The sequence below is a fragment of the Penicillium alfredii genome (assembly GCF_028826965.1).
Source record: "Penicillium alfredii strain IBT 34128 chromosome Unknown utg000005l_segment0_segment0, whole genome shotgun sequence".
Classification (NCBI taxonomy): Eukaryota; Fungi; Ascomycota; class Eurotiomycetes; order Eurotiales; family Aspergillaceae; genus Penicillium; species Penicillium alfredii.
This window is the reverse complement of record NW_026622702.1, coordinates 420,296-440,648: the sequence shown is the minus strand read 5'-3', so window position 1 is coordinate 440,648 and position 20,353 is coordinate 420,296. Positions and strand designations below refer to the sequence as shown.

The 20,353-nt window shown below is 51.2% G+C and overlaps 11 protein-coding genes across 11 annotated transcripts; 8 read left to right on the top strand and 3 right to left on the bottom strand.

Annotated features, from left to right (window-relative positions):
* Positions 1 to 595: 595 nt before the first annotated feature.
* Positions 596 to 964, top strand: NUU61_003600 (uncharacterized protein; the record flags this gene model as incomplete). The annotated part of the gene is made up of 1 exon (XM_056654182.1): positions 596 to 964. One exon carries the CDS (start codon positions 596 to 598, stop codon positions 962 to 964), a length of 369 nt encoding a protein of 122 aa, XP_056512209.1.
* Positions 965 to 1,822: 858 nt separating this feature from the next.
* Positions 1,823 to 3,282, top strand: NUU61_003599 (SNG1 family protein; the record flags this gene model as incomplete). Its single annotated transcript, XM_056654181.1, has 3 exons — positions 1,823 to 1,937; positions 2,076 to 3,080; positions 3,134 to 3,282. The coding sequence occupies 3 exons, from the start codon at positions 1,823 to 1,825 to the stop codon at positions 3,280 to 3,282; spliced, it is 1,269 nt and encodes a 422-aa protein (XP_056512208.1).
* A 243-nt stretch (positions 3,283 to 3,525) lies between these two features.
* Positions 3,526 to 3,920, bottom strand: NUU61_003598 (Con-6 family protein; the record flags this gene model as incomplete). The annotated part of the gene is made up of 3 exons (XM_056654180.1): positions 3,526 to 3,619; positions 3,670 to 3,795; positions 3,871 to 3,920. The coding sequence occupies 3 exons, from the start codon at positions 3,918 to 3,920 to the stop codon at positions 3,526 to 3,528; spliced, it is 270 nt and encodes an 89-aa protein (XP_056512207.1).
* Positions 3,921 to 5,003: 1,083 nt separating this feature from the next.
* Positions 5,004 to 6,827, top strand: phoD (phosphate:H+ symporter; the record flags this gene model as incomplete). Its single annotated transcript, XM_056654179.1, has 3 exons — positions 5,004 to 5,524; positions 5,576 to 6,075; positions 6,136 to 6,827. The coding sequence occupies 3 exons, from the start codon at positions 5,004 to 5,006 to the stop codon at positions 6,825 to 6,827; spliced, it is 1,713 nt and encodes a 570-aa protein (XP_056512206.1).
* Positions 6,828 to 7,558: 731 nt separating this feature from the next.
* Positions 7,559 to 8,863, top strand: NUU61_003596 (Acetyltransferase GNAT family; the record flags this gene model as incomplete). The annotated part of the gene is made up of 1 exon (XM_056654178.1): positions 7,559 to 8,863. The coding sequence occupies one exon, from the start codon at positions 7,559 to 7,561 to the stop codon at positions 8,861 to 8,863; it is 1,305 nt and encodes a 434-aa protein (XP_056512205.1).
* Positions 8,864 to 9,132: 269 nt separating this feature from the next.
* On the bottom strand, positions 9,133 to 10,898 carry NUU61_003595 (aminoglycoside phosphotransferase family protein; the record flags this gene model as incomplete). Its single annotated transcript, XM_056654177.1, has 3 exons — positions 9,133 to 10,082; positions 10,136 to 10,764; positions 10,837 to 10,898. The coding sequence occupies 3 exons, from the start codon at positions 10,896 to 10,898 to the stop codon at positions 9,133 to 9,135; spliced, it is 1,641 nt and encodes a 546-aa protein (XP_056512204.1).
* Positions 10,899 to 13,296: 2,398 nt separating this feature from the next.
* NUU61_003594 (alpha/beta hydrolase) lies at positions 13,297 to 14,223 on the top strand (the record flags this gene model as incomplete). The annotated part of the gene is made up of 2 exons (XM_056654176.1): positions 13,297 to 14,104; positions 14,198 to 14,223. 2 exons carry the CDS (start codon positions 13,297 to 13,299, stop codon positions 14,221 to 14,223), a joined length of 834 nt encoding a protein of 277 aa, XP_056512203.1.
* Positions 14,224 to 14,337: 114 nt separating this feature from the next.
* NUU61_003593 (Actin-binding cofilin/tropomyosin type) lies at positions 14,338 to 14,799 on the bottom strand (the record flags this gene model as incomplete). The annotated part of the gene is made up of 2 exons (XM_056654175.1): positions 14,338 to 14,619; positions 14,656 to 14,799. 2 exons carry the CDS (start codon positions 14,797 to 14,799, stop codon positions 14,338 to 14,340), a joined length of 426 nt encoding a protein of 141 aa, XP_056512202.1.
* Positions 14,800 to 15,370: 571 nt separating this feature from the next.
* Positions 15,371 to 15,601, top strand: NUU61_003592 (uncharacterized protein; the record flags this gene model as incomplete). Its single annotated transcript, XM_056654174.1, has 1 exon — positions 15,371 to 15,601. One exon carries the CDS (start codon positions 15,371 to 15,373, stop codon positions 15,599 to 15,601), a length of 231 nt encoding a protein of 76 aa, XP_056512201.1.
* Positions 15,602 to 15,834: 233 nt separating this feature from the next.
* On the top strand, positions 15,835 to 18,040 carry NUU61_003591 (uncharacterized protein; the record flags this gene model as incomplete). Its single annotated transcript, XM_056654173.1, has 10 exons — positions 15,835 to 15,979; positions 16,033 to 16,085; positions 16,154 to 16,426; positions 16,486 to 16,563; positions 16,614 to 17,009; positions 17,066 to 17,096; positions 17,147 to 17,171; positions 17,228 to 17,517; positions 17,573 to 17,658; positions 17,717 to 18,040. 10 exons carry the CDS (start codon positions 15,835 to 15,837, stop codon positions 18,038 to 18,040), a joined length of 1,701 nt encoding a protein of 566 aa, XP_056512200.1.
* Positions 18,041 to 18,619: 579 nt separating this feature from the next.
* On the top strand, positions 18,620 to 19,048 carry NUU61_003590 (uncharacterized protein; the record flags this gene model as incomplete). The annotated part of the gene is made up of 1 exon (XM_056654172.1): positions 18,620 to 19,048. The coding sequence occupies one exon, from the start codon at positions 18,620 to 18,622 to the stop codon at positions 19,046 to 19,048; it is 429 nt and encodes a 142-aa protein (XP_056512199.1).
* Positions 19,049 to 20,353: the final 1,305 nt, after the last annotated feature.

The window sequence follows — 20,353 nt, the reverse complement described above, 5'->3', positions numbered from 1 at the left end:
CTCAGAGCCAGACGCCCACGTTTTTTTCTCGGGCCACACATCGAGTCAAGTTCAGCCCGTCTACGTATGCCTCCACGTAAGACAGCGAAGGGCGTCTCAGTTGCCCCACCGGACTCTGCCCGCAACGTTAGGGATCAGCAGTCCTGAGATCACTGGCATGGAATTTCGTTGGCTCTCGGGGCACTCCGTTGTTTTGATTGTCTTGCCCGAATTTTGCCTGAGAGTAGACAGACAGCCAGCCAGAAAGTGTGTGTGTGTGTATGTGTGTGTGGAGGTTGAGAGAGAGAGAAGAGGCTGGAGACGCGCAAGCCTGAAATCGCCGCAATCGGGGTTTCTTGGCGGGAGGTTGGCCCCATTGCAACGATTTAAAGGAGATTCCCCGTGGGCCCTTAGACTCTTCATTAAATTGGATCCTTCGCCCTGTCATTTCGTCTTTTCAACTGTGACTGTCTCCTATCTCCTATCTCTTACCCTTCACAACTCACGGTTCCCACGGGCAAAGGTATGCCGCTCTGCTTCTCTACTTGGCTGTCGATTCTCCATGACCCGGACCTGACGCTAACACGTTTTCCCGTACAAGATTCACATCACAACCATGTCGCTCATCACCCTTCACATCTACCTCCTGGCCCTGGCCCTTTTCCTCGTGAGCGCCACCGCCATCCCGCGCCCACCGCGCGACCTCCAATGGTCCTTCGATCTCTACCCAGGCACTTCCTGCAACGGCACCGCCGACCCGCAAGCGGCCTTCGGGAGCACCAAATGTCGCGCCAACCTGCGCAGCGTCGCCTCGGCCTATCAACTCCACCATGTGGCCGAGGGCTGTCGCATTGAGTTCTTCGACAACACCATGTGCGATCGGGCAGATCTGGCCGCCGTTGCGAAGTCCTCGCCGGGCGCGCCAATGTGTCGCCCTGCTGGCCCCGTACATCGCGTGGGCTCTTATCAGGTGACTTGTGATTAGCCTCGAATTTCCAGTTATATCGCCGCTTCCGGTGCCTTCCTGGGTTCATATGTGGGTGTTTGGTTTTGTAAAACAGTGGTGTTTTGGGGTTCTTTGGCGATTTGGCGGTGCATTAGACTATTCCCTGTGCAGTGAAATAGATCCTGCGACATAGATTCAGTTCACGACTTAATGAATATAATGCTGAAGCAAGAGTTCAATTGCACTCGGTGTATTTCTGCTGCTGTTTGGCTGTTCTCGCTTCAATTGCTTTACGGCCGGGGATAGTGGGAATGTGATTGTCGGGGCTGGGATTTGCAGAAGCTATCTCTGAATATCCTTGGATAGTTTGTAAGTATACAAGCAAAGTATGCCTCGGATAGATCTCGATGCAAGTCCAGCTGCCAATGAAAAACAGAGCAAGGGATGGATGTACAACGGAGAGATGCAGGGTCCAACGATAAACAATCCAATCGGACAAATCTTATTCTCTTGGCATGGACATAGTTGATATATATATTTCGTACGGCAAAAGAAACTCTCCCTCCAGATCAATCATACTTGGTGTAGTCCGGATATAGACGGATAGATACTTCTTGCCCGTGGCGTGCTGGTTGGCAATTATCCAACACAAAACCCCGATTTTGCATGCGCGGCAGGAGATTTACCCCGGGACTCTTCATAGAGTGGAGATATTCAGGAACAAAAACCAAATGTCGTGCGGATTCCCGAACTTACCCTTTCGGAGTTAATGCTGATGATTGCCCGAAACAGTAACCCCGAGGTTCTTCAGTGCCGCAACCGGTTGCTATGCTCGAGGTATTAGAATGAACCGGCCCCGCTCTCTGCCCTTCCACCTTCTTTGCCAGTCTCTCAACCATGCAGGAAAAAGTCGAAATGCAAGACGATCGTCAAGAGTCGTCTGCTGTCTCTTTCTTCCACCCGGCGCTGAAGGAAGTTCGACAGCGAGTGTACTTCCAATGGAGCCGCACCGGTAAGTGAACGGAGCAAGGGAGGCGCCATAAGCAAGGGAGGCTCACTCTTTCACAGTGTTGATTCTCTGCACCTTCGTCCTGGCTGTGCTCTCTCTTTTTCTGGGGATCGCAACACCACACCGAGGCCAATTACCCAGCGCTGAAAGTCTGGGTCGTCGACTTTGACGGACAACTCGACCCGTACCGCACCAACAACCCGATCGTCGGGTCCGTCGTCACCAACGTGACCCGCCAGATCCTCGACTCGCCGGGTCTGCATTTAGGTTACGAGATCAAATCCCCCGCCGATTTCAACCATGACCCGTGGGACGTGCGCCAAGGCATCTATGACGAACACGCCTACGCCGCCGTCATCGTCAACGCAAATGCAACCAGCCTCCTGCGCGCCGCGGTGTCGCACGGCAACTCCTCCTACGACCCGACCGGCGCCATCGAATCCGTGATCATTTCCGCGCGCGACGAAACCACCTACTATAACTATGTGCTGCCCGGTCTGACTGTTCTGCAGGGCATGGTCCTGGCGGAGTTCGGCCCACAGTGGGCCCGCGAGCTTCTAGTTTCGCCGTCGGCCAATCTGTCGCAGGTGCCCCCGCAGGCCATCAACCCAGCGATCGGGTTCACGAATATCGATCTGCGCCCGTTCGGACCGGCCGTCACGACACCGGCCGTGACTATCGGTCTGATCTATCTGATCATCATTGCGTTTTTCAACTTCCCGTTCCTGATGCCCATCCACGCCCAGTTTATGAAACCCGAGGGCCACCCGCCGCTTAAGTTGTGGCATTGGCTGCTGTGGCGCGTGCTCTCCAGCATCGTCGCCTACTTCTTTTTGTCGCTCTTCTACTCGTTCGTCTCGCTGGCCTTTCAGATCCCCTTCAGCAACCCGCCAGCCCCGGAGACTCTGTCAGCCAATAACCCCAATGCGTACGGCCGCGGGTCCTTTGTGGTGTTCTGGATGCTGAACTGGGTTGGCATGGCTGCCTTGGGATTCCCTTGCGAGAACATGGCCATGATCCTGGGCTTTCCCTGGAGTTCACTCTTTTTGATTTTCTGGGTCATTACCAACGTGGCTACGGGATTTTATGCGCTGGATCTGGCACCGGGCTTCTTTGCGTGGGGATATGCGTGGCCCTTGCATCGGAGTAAGTTTTGCCTCTGATAAAATTTGAATGTGAACATCTCTAACTGGTTGCAGTTGTCGAGGCACTACGTACAATCTTCTTCGACACCCACTCTCGCATCGGGCTGGACTTTGCGGTCCTGTTTATTTGGATTGCTGTCTCACTTCTGTTCTTCCCATTTGCGACATTTATCATGCGCTGGAAGGCGAAGCGCGGACTCTGATTTTGGTGTGAATTATTGGTGTGAATTGTATATATTCCAGAGGATATGTGCATACAAATAGATGCCTGAAAAATTGAGAATCTTCTTCCGTTTGACTACGACTCACAGAGAACCACATGAAAACCTGCCTACGAGTCGTGAGTACGTCTTGAACTGCAGCGGTAACCCATATACAATCTCAATTCCATCGTCTATGTACCTCACATGTACCTATATCCAAGCACTCTCTCACCATCTCCAACTCTACTCCTCCGGCTCAACCTCCTCGCCCATCGACTCGAGCTTGCCTCGCGCCTGGCTGCGACCAGCGCCGGTGTTATTGGGGTTGTGCATGGCACTGCGAGGGTCAGTATCTCAACTCATTCGAAAAGGTGAAGTGGTACATACGCCTTCAATCCACGCTTCACATTTCCCTCATGACGATCCTCATCGCTCTGCACACCCTCGAACTTGCTAATCTCTTCCTGGGCATGCGACTTGGCAGGTTCTGAGACCCTAGGATTGCTGATGGCCCTGCCAGATTATAGTGTTAACATGGCTGCGTACAGTGTCTAGGCGTATAGCATACAACAAGATCGGGTTACTCACGCCTTGTAGCCGCGCAGCTTGTTCTCGGCGTTTCCGCTTTGTCGGCCCATGGTGGATTCTTTGGATTGGACTTTCGTGGTGGAAGTCTTGTGACGAACACTCGAGGTTGAATGATAAGAATTGTGATTTCTGGTGTCTGTCAAGTCCGGTGTTGGGGTTTGCTTTCGCGGGGTATAAGTATGGCGCCGGCCACGCCACTTGTGGCCAGGGTCAGGGGCGTAGGTCGACGTCGATATGATGTGTGCATGACAGACGAGATGGAAGATCCGTGGTTGTCGTGAGAGATGGCAATTGAGAATCTACCTGGCAGTTGAGTTTCATGGAGTGCATAGGAGGAGATACCGTTACTCCTTAGGTCTATCTCTCGACAGGCCTTCCTTGTATATCACGCTACAACTGCCTGGCAGGGTTGCTGCACCCACAGCCTTGGGTTCGTGGAACGATGTACATCCCCGGGGTGCACCCAAGTATTTGGAAAAGAGCTGGTCAGTATGACCGCATTGTCATCATCTATATATTTACAAACACCACATAGTGTGTCTAGTCCACTGTCCAATAAACCCCAAAGCACTCTCGAGGAACTCCAGAACATTCATTCAGCAAGAGATTTGTTAAGCGGAACTGGCCTCCGAATTGCCCCATGACACACGATGAGAGCAGAGTGGCAGAGGATATCCAAGTACCTGAGAAAGCGATGTGCGATTCCCACGGAATGCGCAGGGCAACCACGGCCTGATGGAGCTCCAGGCACCCATGTATTAGACTGTAACATGTGCTTGATTCGGGCTGTGTGATTGGCGTGGATGAGTAGATGTTGTCTGCAGGAACAGGTACTCGCTTCAGCCTGTCTTTGCTGAGCATGATGTACCAGGCCAAACTTAGTGGTGTTTGGCACAATGCGCGTGTAACGGTCATCCACGCGGATGGATATGCGCCGTGGACTCGCTATATCTTCTTTTTCTTCCCCTCCGTCTCTTTCCTCTTCTCTCTTCCGTAGCGGCCGCTTCACTATTGTGAATCCTGCGCTGCCTGCTTGGTCTTGCTTCACCCCAGAAGTACAGCGCCTATTCTATCCTCTCAACCTTCACAATTCACAGTGAGCTTACGGATCAACAAGCCAAAGGTAGAGCAAAATGGCTCCCAACGGAAACAGCGCTTTCAGTGACTATGGTCAAGACTTCTCCCACATCACTGACCCCGTTGAGCGCCGCCGTCTGGCTCTCGCCCGGATCGACAAGGCCCGCTTCGGATGGCACCATGTCCGCGCCGTGGTGGTCGCCGGCGTGGGATTCTTCACTGACTCCTACGACATCTTCGCCATCAACCTAGCTGTGAGTATGCTGGGCGTGGTCTTCTGGCGGGACGCCAAGTCCAACCCCGGCAAGATGCCTTCCAGCGTGGACACTGCCATCAAGGTATCGACGTCGGGCGGCACGGTGATCGGCCAGCTGTTCTTTGGATGGCTGGCGGACCGTATCGGCCGCAAGAGGATGTATGGCATCGAGTTAATTATCATCATCATGGCTACCCTCGCTCAGGCCTTGGCGTCTGAGTCCCGCGCTATTTCCATCACTGGTCTGCTGATCTTCTGGCGTGTGGTCATGGGCATTGGTATTGGTGGGGACTACCCGTTGTCCTCTGTCATTACCTCGGAGTAAGTGGCCCTTTCCTGCCATAACAGGTGGTTGATGAACTGACTGAGCAGATTCGCAACTACCAAATGGCGCGGTGCCATGATGGCGGCTGTCTTTGCCATGCAAGGCTTCGGCCAGCTCGGTGCTGCAATCATCGCCCTGATAGTCACTGTGGGATTCAAGGAGTCCCTGATGGCTGCCAAAGGTGTCGGCCATTGCACTGGAGATTGCCAGCTGGCCGTGGACAAGATGTGGCGGGTGATAATCGGCTTCGGAGCTGTGCCCGCCTGCCTTGCTCTCTACTACCGGCTCACCATCCCCGAGACTCCCCGCTACACCTTCGATGTTGCCCGCGACGTTGTGAAAGCCGGTGAGGATATTCGTGCCTACATGAACGGCCAGAGTGAGGGCAACCCCGACGAGATCCAGCGCATCACGATCATGCACAATGATAGTTTCGAGCTCCTCACCCGCAAGGCCAGCTGGGGTGACTTCTGGCGCCACTACCTGAAGTGGCGCTATGGAAAGGTCCTTCTAGGGACTGCCGGGTCCTGGTTCTTCCTTGATGTTGGTATGTATCGCCTATTATCTAGACTATTCCTTCCCCGATGACATGCGCTAACCTCGGCAGCCTTCTACGGCCTGGGCCTGAACAACTCCATCATCCTCGGGGCTATTGGCTGGACTGGCGGAAATAATGTCTACGAGACTTTCTACCGCAACGCCGTGGGCAACCTGATCCTGATCGTCGCCGGTGCCATTCCCGGCTACTGGATGACAGTGGCGACAGTGGACAAGTTGGGTCGCAAGCCCATCCAAATCACAGGGTTTGTGATTCTGACAATCATCTTTATTATCATCGGCTCCGCCTACAAGTCCCTGAAGCATTCCCACAACGGCCTGCTGGGTTTGTACGTGCTCGCCCAGTTCTTCTTCAACTTCGGGCCCAATCCCACCACCTTCATCGTGCCCGGTGAGTGCTTCCCCACGCGTTACCGCTCCACCTCCCACGGTATCAGCGCTGCCTCGGGCAAAATCGGTGCTATTATCGCGCAGTGTGTCTTTGGGCCTCTCGTCCACCGCGGCGCCAAGAACCCGTCTGATTCGCCCTGGCTCAACCATGTCATGCAGATCTTCGCGCTGTTTATGCTGTGCGGCTGCTTCACATCGTTGCTGATCCCTGAGACCAAGCGGAAGACTCTTGAGTATCTCTCAGGCGATGAGCCAGCCAGCCCGAACAGCGAGGTCACTCAGGACGAGGAGGCGGTTAATGGTACCGGCGGTCCGAAGGTGCCCACCATGGCCGCTGTTCAGGGCAGCTAGGTTGAGAACATGATAACACGGAAAGTGTGGGGATTGCAGCAATTCGCTGCTTCAAAATGGTGAATGTCTGCAGCTTTCCTCGGATGCCATGTTTAGCTCGATTCTGTTTCTATCACTCAAAAGTTCGGCGGACGGAGGACAGAAGAAGTTTGTTTTCTTAGCGCACACAATTAATATCTAGCTAACTCCTACTATCTTTATTGATTCTTGTGTGGACCCAAACATAGAAGATGGATACATGCATCAGGTGTAGTTCTCGGGGGATTATCAGGTAGTACTGGTGGCACATGGGTCGAATTATTGGGGGGGCAAACAAAGTATATGGATATTCTGCTACAAATAGTCGCTTAAGCCAGGACAAAATGTTTAAATGTTTTAATGCAAGTGATGGGTTGTAGAGAGGGAAATGTAGTAACATGACGTAAGGCTTCTTCGTCTAGACATCTACGCGGGAGGCCCCGAAAGCCGCAGGCAGCAAACTGTTCCAGTGGGGAAAGAATTCTCACGAGTCGTAGTCACCTACGTGAGAGGAGGAAAGAAGTCGTGGATCACCACCGAGAACTTCTATGGTCTCTTCTCCTATATCACTTCGTCGGCTCCACGTCAGTTACACGCCAGTTCCACGTTACTTCCACCCTGGTATATGACCGCATCACGTTATTTCTACGCGAGTGCATGGCCGTCTAACGTCTATTTCGCGTCAGCTCCACGTTTGATCAACCACGCACGAGATGGCTCAGCCATCGAGGGCCCGGCCCGCGCTCGGGCAGCCGAACATGCCATCTACCAATGACACCGTGCCTCCAGAAGCACAGGCACAGCCATCTATGGCTAGGACTGGTTCGTCGTCGTCTTCATCGCTATCTTCTTCTTCCTCCTCCTCCAGTGCAGGATCACGGTCGGGCTTAGCACCCCCCGGTCTTGGCCCACAGTTCCCAGCAAAGGATGGATACCCGGTCCCAGGTCTGGCGACGACCATTGCCACGGACAATGACGACCTCGTTGCTGCCTTGCGTCTTGTCGCAGACTCTGTCGCGCAGCAGTGCCAGACTGCAGCCACGTCTCTTTTGTTGCATCCCGCGTACTTGGTCTTGATGCTGCTGGTTCTCATGTGCATATACCACGCGCTATATCATACTCGCTCAGACTGGGTGCTCGTCTTGATGACCTGGTCCGGGTGCCACATGGTCGGAATGCTGGGAGTAAAATGGCTCGTCTGTGGCTATATCGACGCCGCTGAGAGGACTGGGCGATGGAGCTGGTTGTATGGAGACGACGATAGCGATAACGTGACAATTGCCGAGGGCGAGAAAGAAAGCGTGAAATCGACGCACAACCTCCCTGCAGAATTTTCATCAAAAACACAGAGACAAGACATTGTGCTGGTCACCAAGTTCGGGGAAGAGGTCATCGGCACGGTCGTCCTCAGGGTGGTCCCGGTTGCCCTGACCCGTCGTGCCGCTCTCGCTGCGTACGCCTCATCCGATGGACCTGATAACACCCCCCGAATGGTCCCATCACAGTTCAAGCCCTTCATCCGCGCCTGGACCGTCAAGCAGTGCTACCGCAGCTACGGCGTGGGCTCCACACTCGTCAAAGACGCCGTCCTAATGTGTATCGATCGACGCTGGGACGTCCCAGAATTCGCCACCGAGCACGCCCACTCCCTTCGCGTGCTGCCACCCGCATTCAATATGCACATGGATTATCTGTCCTTGGTGGCGCAGGTGCATGTGGCCTGGCACATTCGGCAGGGGTATCTGCTCGCGCGTGAGGACATGATGCAGCAGCGGGAGACGATTCAGGAAGACCGGGAGCGACTTTTGACTTCTCGCGAGGATACCCACGATATCATGCTCCGGGCTGCGACGCGTAAGCTCGAGCAGTTGAAGGAGAAAGAGCTGTTTCTGGATGGTCGGTTCAGGGTGTTGAACAAGAGCAAGGCTGCCTTGGAGGAGTTGTGGGTGGAGGAGCGGCGGAAGAGGAAGGAGAATGTCATTCAGTCCGCTGCCCATTTGGATCGACCGATCAACTGAAAAGAGAGGGTTTTCATGGGCGCATCTCAGTGGGGAAGAGTGGGTTGGTGGTTAGGCTACGACAGAAGCTCGAACGAGCTATATTCATTCTGAGAATCATATTAATCGCCTGATTTATTTCAACATTCTTCCAATATATCAGCTTTGACTGCTCATTTCTTTCTCACTAGGCTATTCTGGAATACCTACAATTGGTGACTCCGATTTACAGCAATTCTAATGTACATCGAAGGGAGATTCTTATCATATACCTGGAGCTGAGAGCATTATCATACATTTTCTTCGTGATCATCAAAAGGAAAGTGGTCCAGGACTGCAGTTCTCTCAGTATCAGTGCTTGAGTGCTCCATCAAGGACCCCTTGATGGCCTGAATCACAGCCCTGGAATGTTCAAGATGGTCCTCATTTGGAACCCAACCAAGCACATCCGTGCCTATGAGATCCTTCATCTCCGATAATTCTCCCAACTTCTCCTGCTCCTGGTCATAGTCATTGAAGCACTGCTGAATCTCTTCCTCGGAGTAGTGGACCGGAAACTCAGGTGGTGGTGTACTTATACCTTCATCGAGATGCATGGGCCAATTCTGACGTATCTCTAGAATGACGTGCTTCAACGATATAGAGTCACCTTCCCAGGGAGCCCCGGCATAATGAAATAATTTAGCTCGAAGCATGGAGCGGACGTCTCGAAAGGCGTCAAAATGGTCCGGCGTTTGTTTCATCGTCAAAGCAGCGTAGTAGAAATGGACAAGGCGCCTTCGCTTCGTCTCTTGAATGGTTGCTTGCTGTTCCTGACTTAGCTGATCGAAGTTCTCCGGTAATTCGACCTCTGGTTTGGCCAGCATTTCGGATACTGGATCGCCCCAGTTCTGGAAATGGTCGGGTATACCAGCGCACAGGCAAAGGGGCAGCACAACCGCATGTTGCCAATCAATGACACCCACCACATCGCTAGACGCATTCACCAGGATATTGTTCGGTGAGAAATCTGGATGGCGAAGGGTTGGGCGAGATAGGCGGTGGTCTGACGGGATTTCAAGATATGGTGCTAGCTTTAGGTAGTCAGAAAGGACAAGTCGGTGCTGAATAGGCGACCGCGGTTGAAAATGGTGCAATTCTCGAAGGTATCGTTCCATGTGGAGTCGGGGTTTGCCGAATATTTCACAAAATTCTATCTCGCGTCTGGCGGGTGCTTCGAAGCATGCGGAATAGGTATTCCCTAATCTAATGTCAATATATCGTATGCCAGAAAAGATTTGAGAAGAAACATACACGGTCCACGGTCAATGTGCAATAGAGCACGCTCCTGGTACCACCACTCATGCTGTGCACTTGGGCCGATGACAATCTGATCTGGCGAGGATATATTATGATCCTCAGAAGCTGGAACGGCTCTTTGTGAGCTTTCGAGGTCACGTCGGTAGTAAAGACTTCCATTCGCTGGAAAGCCAATACTCATAAACTGTTTCTCCACATCGACAATCTGCTTCATGACTTTGACGCATGTATTCGTATCCATAGAGAACCACTGATCACTCAGGGGTGTGCCCGGGAGTCTCTCGAGCAATAGATATTCACTTCCGACCGTGTTCATGGGGTTCGGGGAATATGCAAGAACCTTTGGGACTGGGATACCATGGGAATGTAGAAAAGCGAGTGTGGCAGCCTCACTCACTACTGCACAGTGCTTCGGGTCAGTCTTATTGTATGGCAGCCTTGCAAGCACGGCATAACCATCACTGAAGGTGATTTGCAAAACACGGTTAAAGCCCCCTTCGGCGAGTTTTGTGATCGAAGTCACACTATCGAGATGCCGGTCCACCGAATGACATGCCGTCCTTGCAAGAGCATCAACGTCAAATTTGATGCGACGCTCAGCGAGGCGAAGCTCTTCGTTGAATCTTGTCCGACGTAGCAAGTCAGGATAAGGCAATTAACCCCAAGAGTAGCTCCAGCTCGCGAGCATGACTCACAGAAAACGCCCAGAGGTGTACTCAAATAGCTCTTGGTTGGCGTTCCAAGAGCCAAACTTCATTGGCAACGACCTATATGATCGATTGAACAATTTCGAAAAGGCTTTCATTTTGGACGTGATCATGCAAGGTTGAAGGTTGGATTTCAAAGAAATTGCCCTTGGTCAACGCGTCTTACTCATCAAAACAGGACATCCATGCATGTAGCCCTGAAGGTAGTGTACCTACTCTTTCAATTAAAAAACGACAAGCCAGTGGTCAGAGCCCTACCAGTATCCGAATATAGTACGAAGCATGTCCAATTCAGCCTGCATCATGGTAGTTGTTCCGTCAAAAAGGAACAATAAAGACGTCGGTCTTTGAAGGAATAATAATAATTCAGTGATACAGAGTTAAGATAGAGTAAAGTCAGTTCATTCACTTGTGTGGAAAGGGATCCTCGGGATACAAGGTTCAATATTGACGAGAAACTCTAAATAAACGGCTCAGCGTTAGTCTCAAGATATGTTATCCAGAATGTCTTGAACAATGCATAAACCAAGCCGAGTCTCATTCTTTTTCTTTCACTGTAACTTAAGAATGGGTTGGGTTGCCTCGGCGGCTAATATGCGGTGATCAACACTGGTTTCAAAGGCCCTCCTACTTTCCCCAACAGCGCGAAGATCTGCCAAGTGAGGTTTTGCCGCGCGACAGAAGAAACCCAGCGACCCCAGACAAAAATGGGACTTGCCAACTGATTGACCATTTCATGTCGCTGATGTCTTTGGCCCTCCAAATTAGGCCCATCAACAGCACAGCTTTGCAAACTGCCAACTGCCTGAGCGAAAATGGTCCAAGACGCGACAATGCCATCCTCAAGAAGCTCGAAATCAATGGATAGCCAGTCTACGACGGCACCTGACAAAAAGAACCAAGGATCTTGGCCCAGCATTGCGAGCAAATACCAAATCCCGGCATGGCTGCGCGACAATGACTACATTATCCAAGGTCATCCCATGCCGACCTATTCCTATCGACGATCATTTCGTTTATGGCGATGCTGGCATATGGAAACAATGAATATATGGACACATCTCCTCGGATCAACCGCCTTTGTGGCGAGCGGCTTGGCTCTGTATCGATATGCCTCAACGTCCATGAGTCTTCAGTTTACTGGGGGCGATGTATTCGCGTTTGGCACGTTCACTACCTCGGCAGCTACATGCTTTGGTCTGAGTACGGCATTCCATACTCTGAGGAGTCATTCGTTCCATGTACACCATTTCTGGGGTAGGATGGATATCCTCGGTATATGTGTGCTCGCTTTTGGAGGCGGGACCTCTATGACTTATTATGCATTCTATTGCCAGCCTACGGTCCAGCGCCTTTACTGGGGACTCAATATCTTCTCGGCTCTTGCTGGCGCTATTACACTATTCGATACTGGTGGTGGCGGCAGCAAGATGAGGGCTCTTCGTGGCGGTGTCTTTACTCTACTTGGTATCTCGGCTATGATGCCTATATTCCACATCATTCACCAACTGGGCTGGAGTCAAGCTTGCACTGAGATTGGTGCTAGATGGTTCCTTGCTGAAGGGCTATCTTTGCTGGTTGGCGTAGGCATTTTCGTCAGTCGCGTCCCAGAGAGACTGAGTCCGGGTTCTTTTGATATTTTCGGTCATTCGCATCAGCTGTTTCACTCTTTTGCTGTAATCGGCGGAGCCTGTCATCTTGTTGCTTTGATCATGGGGTACAAATACCGACAGATGCACCCAATGTGTTAAGTTGAACGTCGCAGATATCGGATTAAATTCTCCTAAATATGTCCATGAACATTTGAAACATATGAAAGACGCTGGGGGGGGTTTACCGCAATCCAACATAGATTTTGGACGGAATCAGGAAAATAAATTCTATGCTTCTCAAAGTCTGATATGTAAGTGTTCGATGTGGTCAGAACAAAAGGAGAAGTGGGGACTTGGGTGAGCGCGGGGACACCTTCGCGTGTGCCCACGGATTCAGACATTCCGAACGTAAGAAGAGTATAGAATCAGATGTAAGTCTGAAGCCCACAAACAGTGAAGTTCGAGGAGATTGACACATGAGTCTTAACTTGTCGCTCTCACAGTTCAATCACCAGTCCCATATCTCAGAGAATCCGGCATTGAAACGCCCTCCTGCCATGGTCGAGGTTGAGGCTGGCAGGTGGGAGACGGTAGAAAACGTCAGGAATTACTTTACTCCGCAGCCTGCATAACTTCTTCCTCAGGCATCACATCCTGAATCCACCAGGCAAATGACGCGCATGTCAACGCATCACTATCTATGACTGTCGATATCAATCATAAATCTGGGATGTCTCATCTACCGACGCTGGTCTTGATACATGGTTCTTGGCATCAACCAACATGCTACGACCCGATCATCAAACTCCTCAAAGGGCAGCATAAATTAAAATGTGTTTCAATAACGCTCCCTTCGATGACAGGAAACCCAGCTGCAACCTTCAAAGATGATCTCGATGTCGCCCGCGATGCTATCTCCAGTGAGACAAGCAACGGGCGCAATGTGGTGGTCGTTGCACACTCCTATGCCTGCATGGTCGGCAATAGCGCCATCAAAGGTTTCACTCAACCAAGAAACACTACCACACGCTTACCCGAACCCTCAACAACAGGGCACGTCATTGGCCTCATCCTCATTGCCTCTGGCTTTACCCTAACAGGGCTCACTTTCATGGACCCGTTCTTCGGTCATCCACCTTCCTCCTGGCGAGTTAATAATGAGACTGGCTATGCCGACCTGGTCACTCCTCCCCGTGAGCTCTTTTATCACGACTTACCAGCGGAAGAGGCTGAGTTCTGGGTTTCGCAGCTCACCACCCAGAGCCTCAAAGCATTGTTCGAGGGTGGTGAATGCACCTATGCTGGTTGGCAGGATGTGCCTGTCTGGTATATCGGCACTATCGAGGACCGAGGCTTGCCAGTTCTGGCACAAAGGATGGCGGTTGGCATGGCTCGGGGCATGGGTGGTAGCGTCGAGCATAGGGAGCTGCAGACGAGCCATTCCCCGTTTCTGAGTCAACCAGAAGCGACGGTGAGCATTGTGATGGAAGCTATTGAAGCTTTTACGGGGACGTCAGACGATGCCCAATCCAGGGAGAGTGGACGTGGTACTGTTATGCCATTGCCGAGAGCCACTCTCTGGCAGCCGAGAGCCACTCTCTGGCAGCCTTTCTCGTGGTTTAAATTTCGACTGCCGCTGGTCTTTGGCCACATGATTGGAAGGGGTATTCTCGTATTTGGGTGGTGGAGGAGAACATGGAGATCCATGTTTAGCTGATATCGTCTTTTAGCTAATGTAGTCTTCAATGTTATTGCAGCAAATGGCGCCGAGAAAGACCAATAAAGATCTGGAAATCTAGCTTGGAGGTGCGAATCCGTCTCCTTTTAATCTGTCTCTGCTGACATCATTGAGTGAAGATGCCCTGATCTATTTGTCCAGCGATGTAAGTCACAGTCATTATGAAGTGCAAGATAGAGGGCAATATACCTTCTTGGCAATTGTGAGTCCCCCCTTCTCGCCGGCTGCCATTGCCTCATTCCGCACCCTAATATGGGCTATGCGCATTTTGACCGATAGGTCAGAAGAGGGAGTGGATATAAAGATCACAGAGTCAGATCCCGGGTAGTGGTAGAACGAGTAAATTAATGGTGATCGAGTGATATGTCCGGCAATAGCGTCGGAGTCAACCTCTTTTTCAGACTTGACAGGCATGATGAGATCCTCGGCGAGATCAACCGCCTGTGGAGGGGTTAGAAGATGAGCTCTGATTATTACCGTATTCTGAATTAACATCCAGGAGGAGCACTTCCTTAAAAGCTGTACCAGTCCACCCTCTTGCAAATCCCTTGGTGCGGCCATTGCACGGTCATCAACTGACATGTTGGCACCGCCGTCGGCTTGGTACGTATTTTGGTTCATGATAGTTGGTTACTAGGAAGCGAGGTTCCTTCCTTACGAATTCAAATGAATTAGATATGCATGAGACAAGGTGGGAGTAGATTCTTGCAGATAGATGGTATCTTCAGAATAAAGACATATTTTACCATATCTATATATATACTCAAAAAAGAATCAAGATAACACGTTGCTATTATAGAAAATGGGTTTGCCTAAACAAGCAAGATTCAAGATACCAATGAAGCAATTTATATCTACGCTATAATTGAACGAAAAAGATGCAGTATACCGGACCATATGGATTTTGAGTAAAAACATGTATGGTTTGAGGACGGAGAGAAGCACAGCCGAGCACCCGACTGCGATGAGACGGAGAGCTTGGTAAAACCGAGAATAGGCTAAATTGGCTGAATTCACCCGCAACGCGTGGGATGTGGGGAACCCGGGGATGTTGAGCGGGGAGACTGATTATCCCCAAGTTTTCGGTGGAGAGTCCCCGGCTTCTCTCCGCATCTGAGCCATTTCCTGGCGGCAGATGCCGACCGGGTGAGATTCAGGAATTCAAACCTCGATCTGCGCATTGGATTGCACAATGCATTCCATTTATCCAAGGTTTCGAGGCTTGGCCGCCGAACATCCACGCCGGATAAATACGTTCATCTCAAACGCATGCCGTGGCGCACGGCCCATGGCTCCCTCGACTCTACCAATCGCACGCTGCATGCGTCTTACCCGCATCCTTACAGCCGAGGCCAAGAGGCGTGGCCTCGACGCGGTGGATACCCGGAGCGGGCGCCGTGCCACGAAGCTTAGTGACCGATGACCTGATGGGCTGACGACTTGGACTTAGAGTTAGCCCCCATGAGGATAAAGTGGCCGGGGAGATTTATCCAGTCGGCCGTTGTAGCCGGGTGAATAAATAGACTGCAGATCCCTCGTTTCGGTCCAAAGAACGTGCTGAGATTCTGCTCTTTTTATTTCTCCTTACCATCCCTTCTTCACTCCACGGGACCACTTGTGTTTTGTCTTTGGTGTCTCGTCCTTCTGTTATACACTATGGGTGGCGCTGTTCTAGGAGAGAGCGCCGTTTCGGCCAAGCGGGCTGAGCTCGCCGGTAAAGGAGGGATATGGGGGTTAATTGGTAACAAGAAGACCTCGGCCATTGGGTTGTTCGCGTCGCTGGGTGGCTTGGTGTATGGATGTCAGTCGGACTGCTACAGACACTTAAATATATTGCTGACGATGCGAGTACAGACAATCAAGGAATGTTCGCTCAAGTTCTGACCATGTCTGCATTCAAGAATGCCGTATGTATCTCTGGCTCCTACCAGCACTTGGGCAAGCCCGGCCTTGCTAACGAAAACCCGGCACACAGACACAGCAATATGCTGCGGAAACGGGCATCAAACAAGGCATGCTCACTTCCATTCTCGAGCTCGGCGCTTGGGTTGGAACTTTGATCAATGGATACTTGGCAGACGCGGCCGGTCGTCGCTTGACGGTTTTGATCGCGGTGGTGGTTTTCTGTGTCGGTGTTATTGTGCAGGCATGCACTCAGAACAAGGACTTTGTTTTTGCTGGTCGGTTTGTGACGGGTCTGGGTGTTGGTAGCTTGAGCATGGTCGTTCCGTTGTACAACGCGGAGCTGGTGAGTTGACTTGGAAGTTGATGTGGGCAAGCCTCGATCTAACAGGGGGAAAAAAAAAGGCACCACCGGAAATTCGTGGCTCTCTGGTTGCCGTGCAGCAGCTGTCGATTACCTTTGGCATTATGGTCAGCTTCTGGGTGAGTATTCTCCCTCAAAATAAACTGGCACTTCGATCTGACCGGACCAGATCGGCTATGGAACAAACTACATTGGCGGCACCGGGGCTACTCAGTCGGACGCCGCGTGGCTCATCCCCGTCTGCATTCAGATTGTCCCGGCTATCACCCTGGCAGCTGGTATGATGCTCTTTATGCCTCAGTCGCCGCGCCACCTCATGAACACTGGTCGCGAGGAAGAGTGTCTCCACACACTAGCGCGGCTGCGCAATACATCCACTGATGACCTCTTGGTCCGGATTGAATTCCTCGAGATCAAGAGTTTGCACCTCTTCGAGTGCGAGGTTGCGGCCGAGAAATATCCCCAGTGGCAGGATGGATCGTTCTCGAGTCGGTTTAATATTGGACTGCACGACTATCTTTCGCTTGTCACCAATCCGTCTCTTTTTAAGCGCACAACTGTTGCAGTACGTCAAGTACGGAGGGTATCGAATATTTGCATTGATTGCTGACGACTTTGCAGTGCATGATCATGGTTTTCCAGCAATGGAACGGTGAGCTTCGTGTCAAATGTTCTTAGAACTATACTGATGATTTCTTTTAGGAATTAATGCTATCAACTACTATGCGTAAGCACTCTTGCCCGGTTTTTCTCCCTACTTTTCTCCTAACTTCATGTTCACAGGCCATACATCTTCGACGATATGAAATTGGGCGGCAACACCACCTCACTGCTGGCCACTGGGGTCGTGGGCATCGTCGAGTTTGTGTTTACTATCCCAGCTGTGCTGTGGGTTGATCAGATTGGTCGAAAGAAAATTCTCATTGCAGGTGCACTCGGCATGGCCTCGTGTCATTTTATTGTAGCCGGGATTATCGGGGCCTACCAAAACGACTTCCTTGCTCACAAGTCGGCCGGTTGGGCCGCTATCGCATTCATTTGGATCTTCGTTATCAACTTTGCTTACTCCTGGGGTATGCCCTTGTCACCCCTGCTTGATTTTGATCATTTTTAACCATTTTCTTATAGGCCCCGTGGCATGGATTGTTACCTCCGAGGTATTCCCTCTGAGTATGCGCGCTAAGGGTGTCTCGATCGGTGGCAGCAGCAACTGGGTAAGTATCAACTATTTACATAGATGGGTCTTGTCTCTAATACTCCGGTTTATAATAGCTCAACAACTTTGCGGTCGCTACGGCTACATCCCCGTTCATCCACGCCAGCAATTTCGGCACGTTCATCTTCTTCGGAGTTGTCACCGTGCTCGCTGTTCTCTACGTTATATTCCTTGTCCCCGAAACCAAGGGCCGCACTCTGGAAGAAATGGATGAGTTGTTCGGCACGGCCGGAATGGCGGCCGCCGACGCCCAACGCAAGGCACGCATCGAGCGGGAGATCGGCCTTTTTGCATTGGTGGGAGTGGAACATCCCGACGAGAAGACCGGCGAGGCGTCGGCACACAAAGAGGACATTGTGGAGACCAAGACGGGGTTGTGAAGTGAATGTGTATACATATCCCCAAGAACCGTAGAAATAGGCCTCAGTGAGGAGTCATGGAATTATTGAGACCCACCGTTGGGGGGCATAAGACCTGTTAGATGTCTGCCTTGGCCTGATCTCTCCGCTCTTTAGAAACCGGGATTGCCTGCCTACTATTTATGGGAGGCCTAGTGTGGCCAACATTACCCATCACATGCACCTCGAATGTAAAACCTCAACAATAGCGAGAAGTAGATAGGGGCCGATACGGGGGCAAAAGGGCAGCTAACTACTTCTTCGAGTACAGTGGGTCATGTTCTTTTGTCTCCACAAACCGGATGTCTCCATTTCGTTGGGCTTGACCCGAGACACCAGTCACATTGCGCCTTGGCTTCATTGTCTTACCTGAACCTGCGATAGTCTGTGGGCAACCCCCGTTGTCACGTTTTTTTTTCTTCCTTTTCATTGCCTCGCTTCCGCCGTACGTCTTTCTTTCTTTCTTTCCATTTTCTCAACTTCTCTTTCAGCCCTGACTTTGTGTTCAATACCTCCCCTCGAACTCTACATCGACCAGTATCTACCAACCCACCAGCCAAAATGTCTTCCAACTCCTCCTGCGCCACTAGCAAGGTCTATGAGATCCCCACCTTAGATGCTTCCTGCGGTGCCCTCCTGAAGGGCAACATGTCCGAGGTCATGGACACCTGCTGCAAGCAAGCCACGCCCACCAAGTACCAAGACGACTGCGGCATCTACTGCCTGGCCCAGGGGCAGGACGTCAACCACCTCCAGAAATGTCTGACCAGCAAGAGCGGCAACTACCGCGACGTCTTCTGTCGAGGCAACCTCAATGCCACCGCTACCGCGAAGCCCACGGGCGCCAGAGCGACCTCTGACAGCACGACCGGCACCAGCGCCACGAGCAGCCCGACCAACGCCGCTATCATCAACCAGCCCATCTCCAAGGCCGGCCTCGGACTGATTGCTATGGTATTCTGCTCGGCTTTGATGGGCGTCGTCGCTTAAATGTGGCACGGAATCCCGACTCGAAATTCATGATATGGCTGGCGCATGGGTGATTGCAATAGCTGGATGCATTATTTGTTTGTTGTGAGGATCGGGTGGACAAAACAATACTTCGATTGGTTTTCCAGCGTGTGACTTTTCTTTTCTTCTTCTTGTATCAGTAGTGCTTGAGACATAATCATCCTAATCTCTTTGAACTGACCCTATACTCCAAGTGCCGATCGGGGCCTGAGCAAATCACGGCTACCAGATCATCGTGATCGACGTTCTACTACGACGCTGCACCTCTCATGTGGGAAACTTTTCGTTGTATGAATATATAAGTACACATTCTCATGAACTCGACCCCGCTATTATATGGCCCCCAGTTGATTGTCTCACAATGGTGAGGTATAAATACGTCTGGTCCCATGCATACAACAATGGCCATGTAACCAACAAAGATGATGCTTTCGACTCTTGCTTCGTTGGCCTTGCTGCCGTTTCCTATCATCGACGCTGCTACGCTGAGACTCCGGGTTGATGATGGTCTTGCGAAACGCCTCCAATGGGGTATGGATCCCAAGTTCAAACATCTATGATGCCAAACTGACAATCATCCTAGGTGGAGCACTTACAACAATTACCCATGCTCCCCTAATGAGAACATCGCCCACTCCAATAACCGGCCTGTAGTAGACCTCTTTTGATCAGGGCTTGCAAAACGCACCACTCACTAAGCCTATGCTCAACGGAAGCGAATTGAAGGCCATCTTCAATCTCACGCAAAGTGGTGCTGTTCTCAAGGTAGCTCTTGACGGTCTTGTGCAGGGGCAATTTGATTATGAGCATGCATCGAAAACAGACGCCACAAAATGGGTGCTTACGCAGAAAGAAATTTTTCATATACCATGAATTGTGACTTCTTGAAGCAATGAAAATATCCTGAAAGTCTCCTGTGTACATCTTCTCCAATTTATTGACGTCCGTCTTCCTTGCAAATATGTAACATTATTCGAACTTCTAGTGCGTAAAGTTTACATAGATGGATATCAGCCAATCAACATTATATAGAATGTTATCATCTGTTCTCACTGTGCCTAATCTCCTACATGGCCTTCTATATAATCAGCGATCTTTCACTAAAATCAACTCCCGGACCAAAACCTCAGCAACTCAGAGCCCCGGTGTTCCTGGGCTGGGTTTTTATGCTTAATTTAGAGGATTGATTTATTGGCATAGGGGTTTCCAACCCTACAAATGATCAGGGGTGTTACCCAAGCTTTGTCCCATGCTACTTTGATTTTTGCTTTTTCACCATGTCTT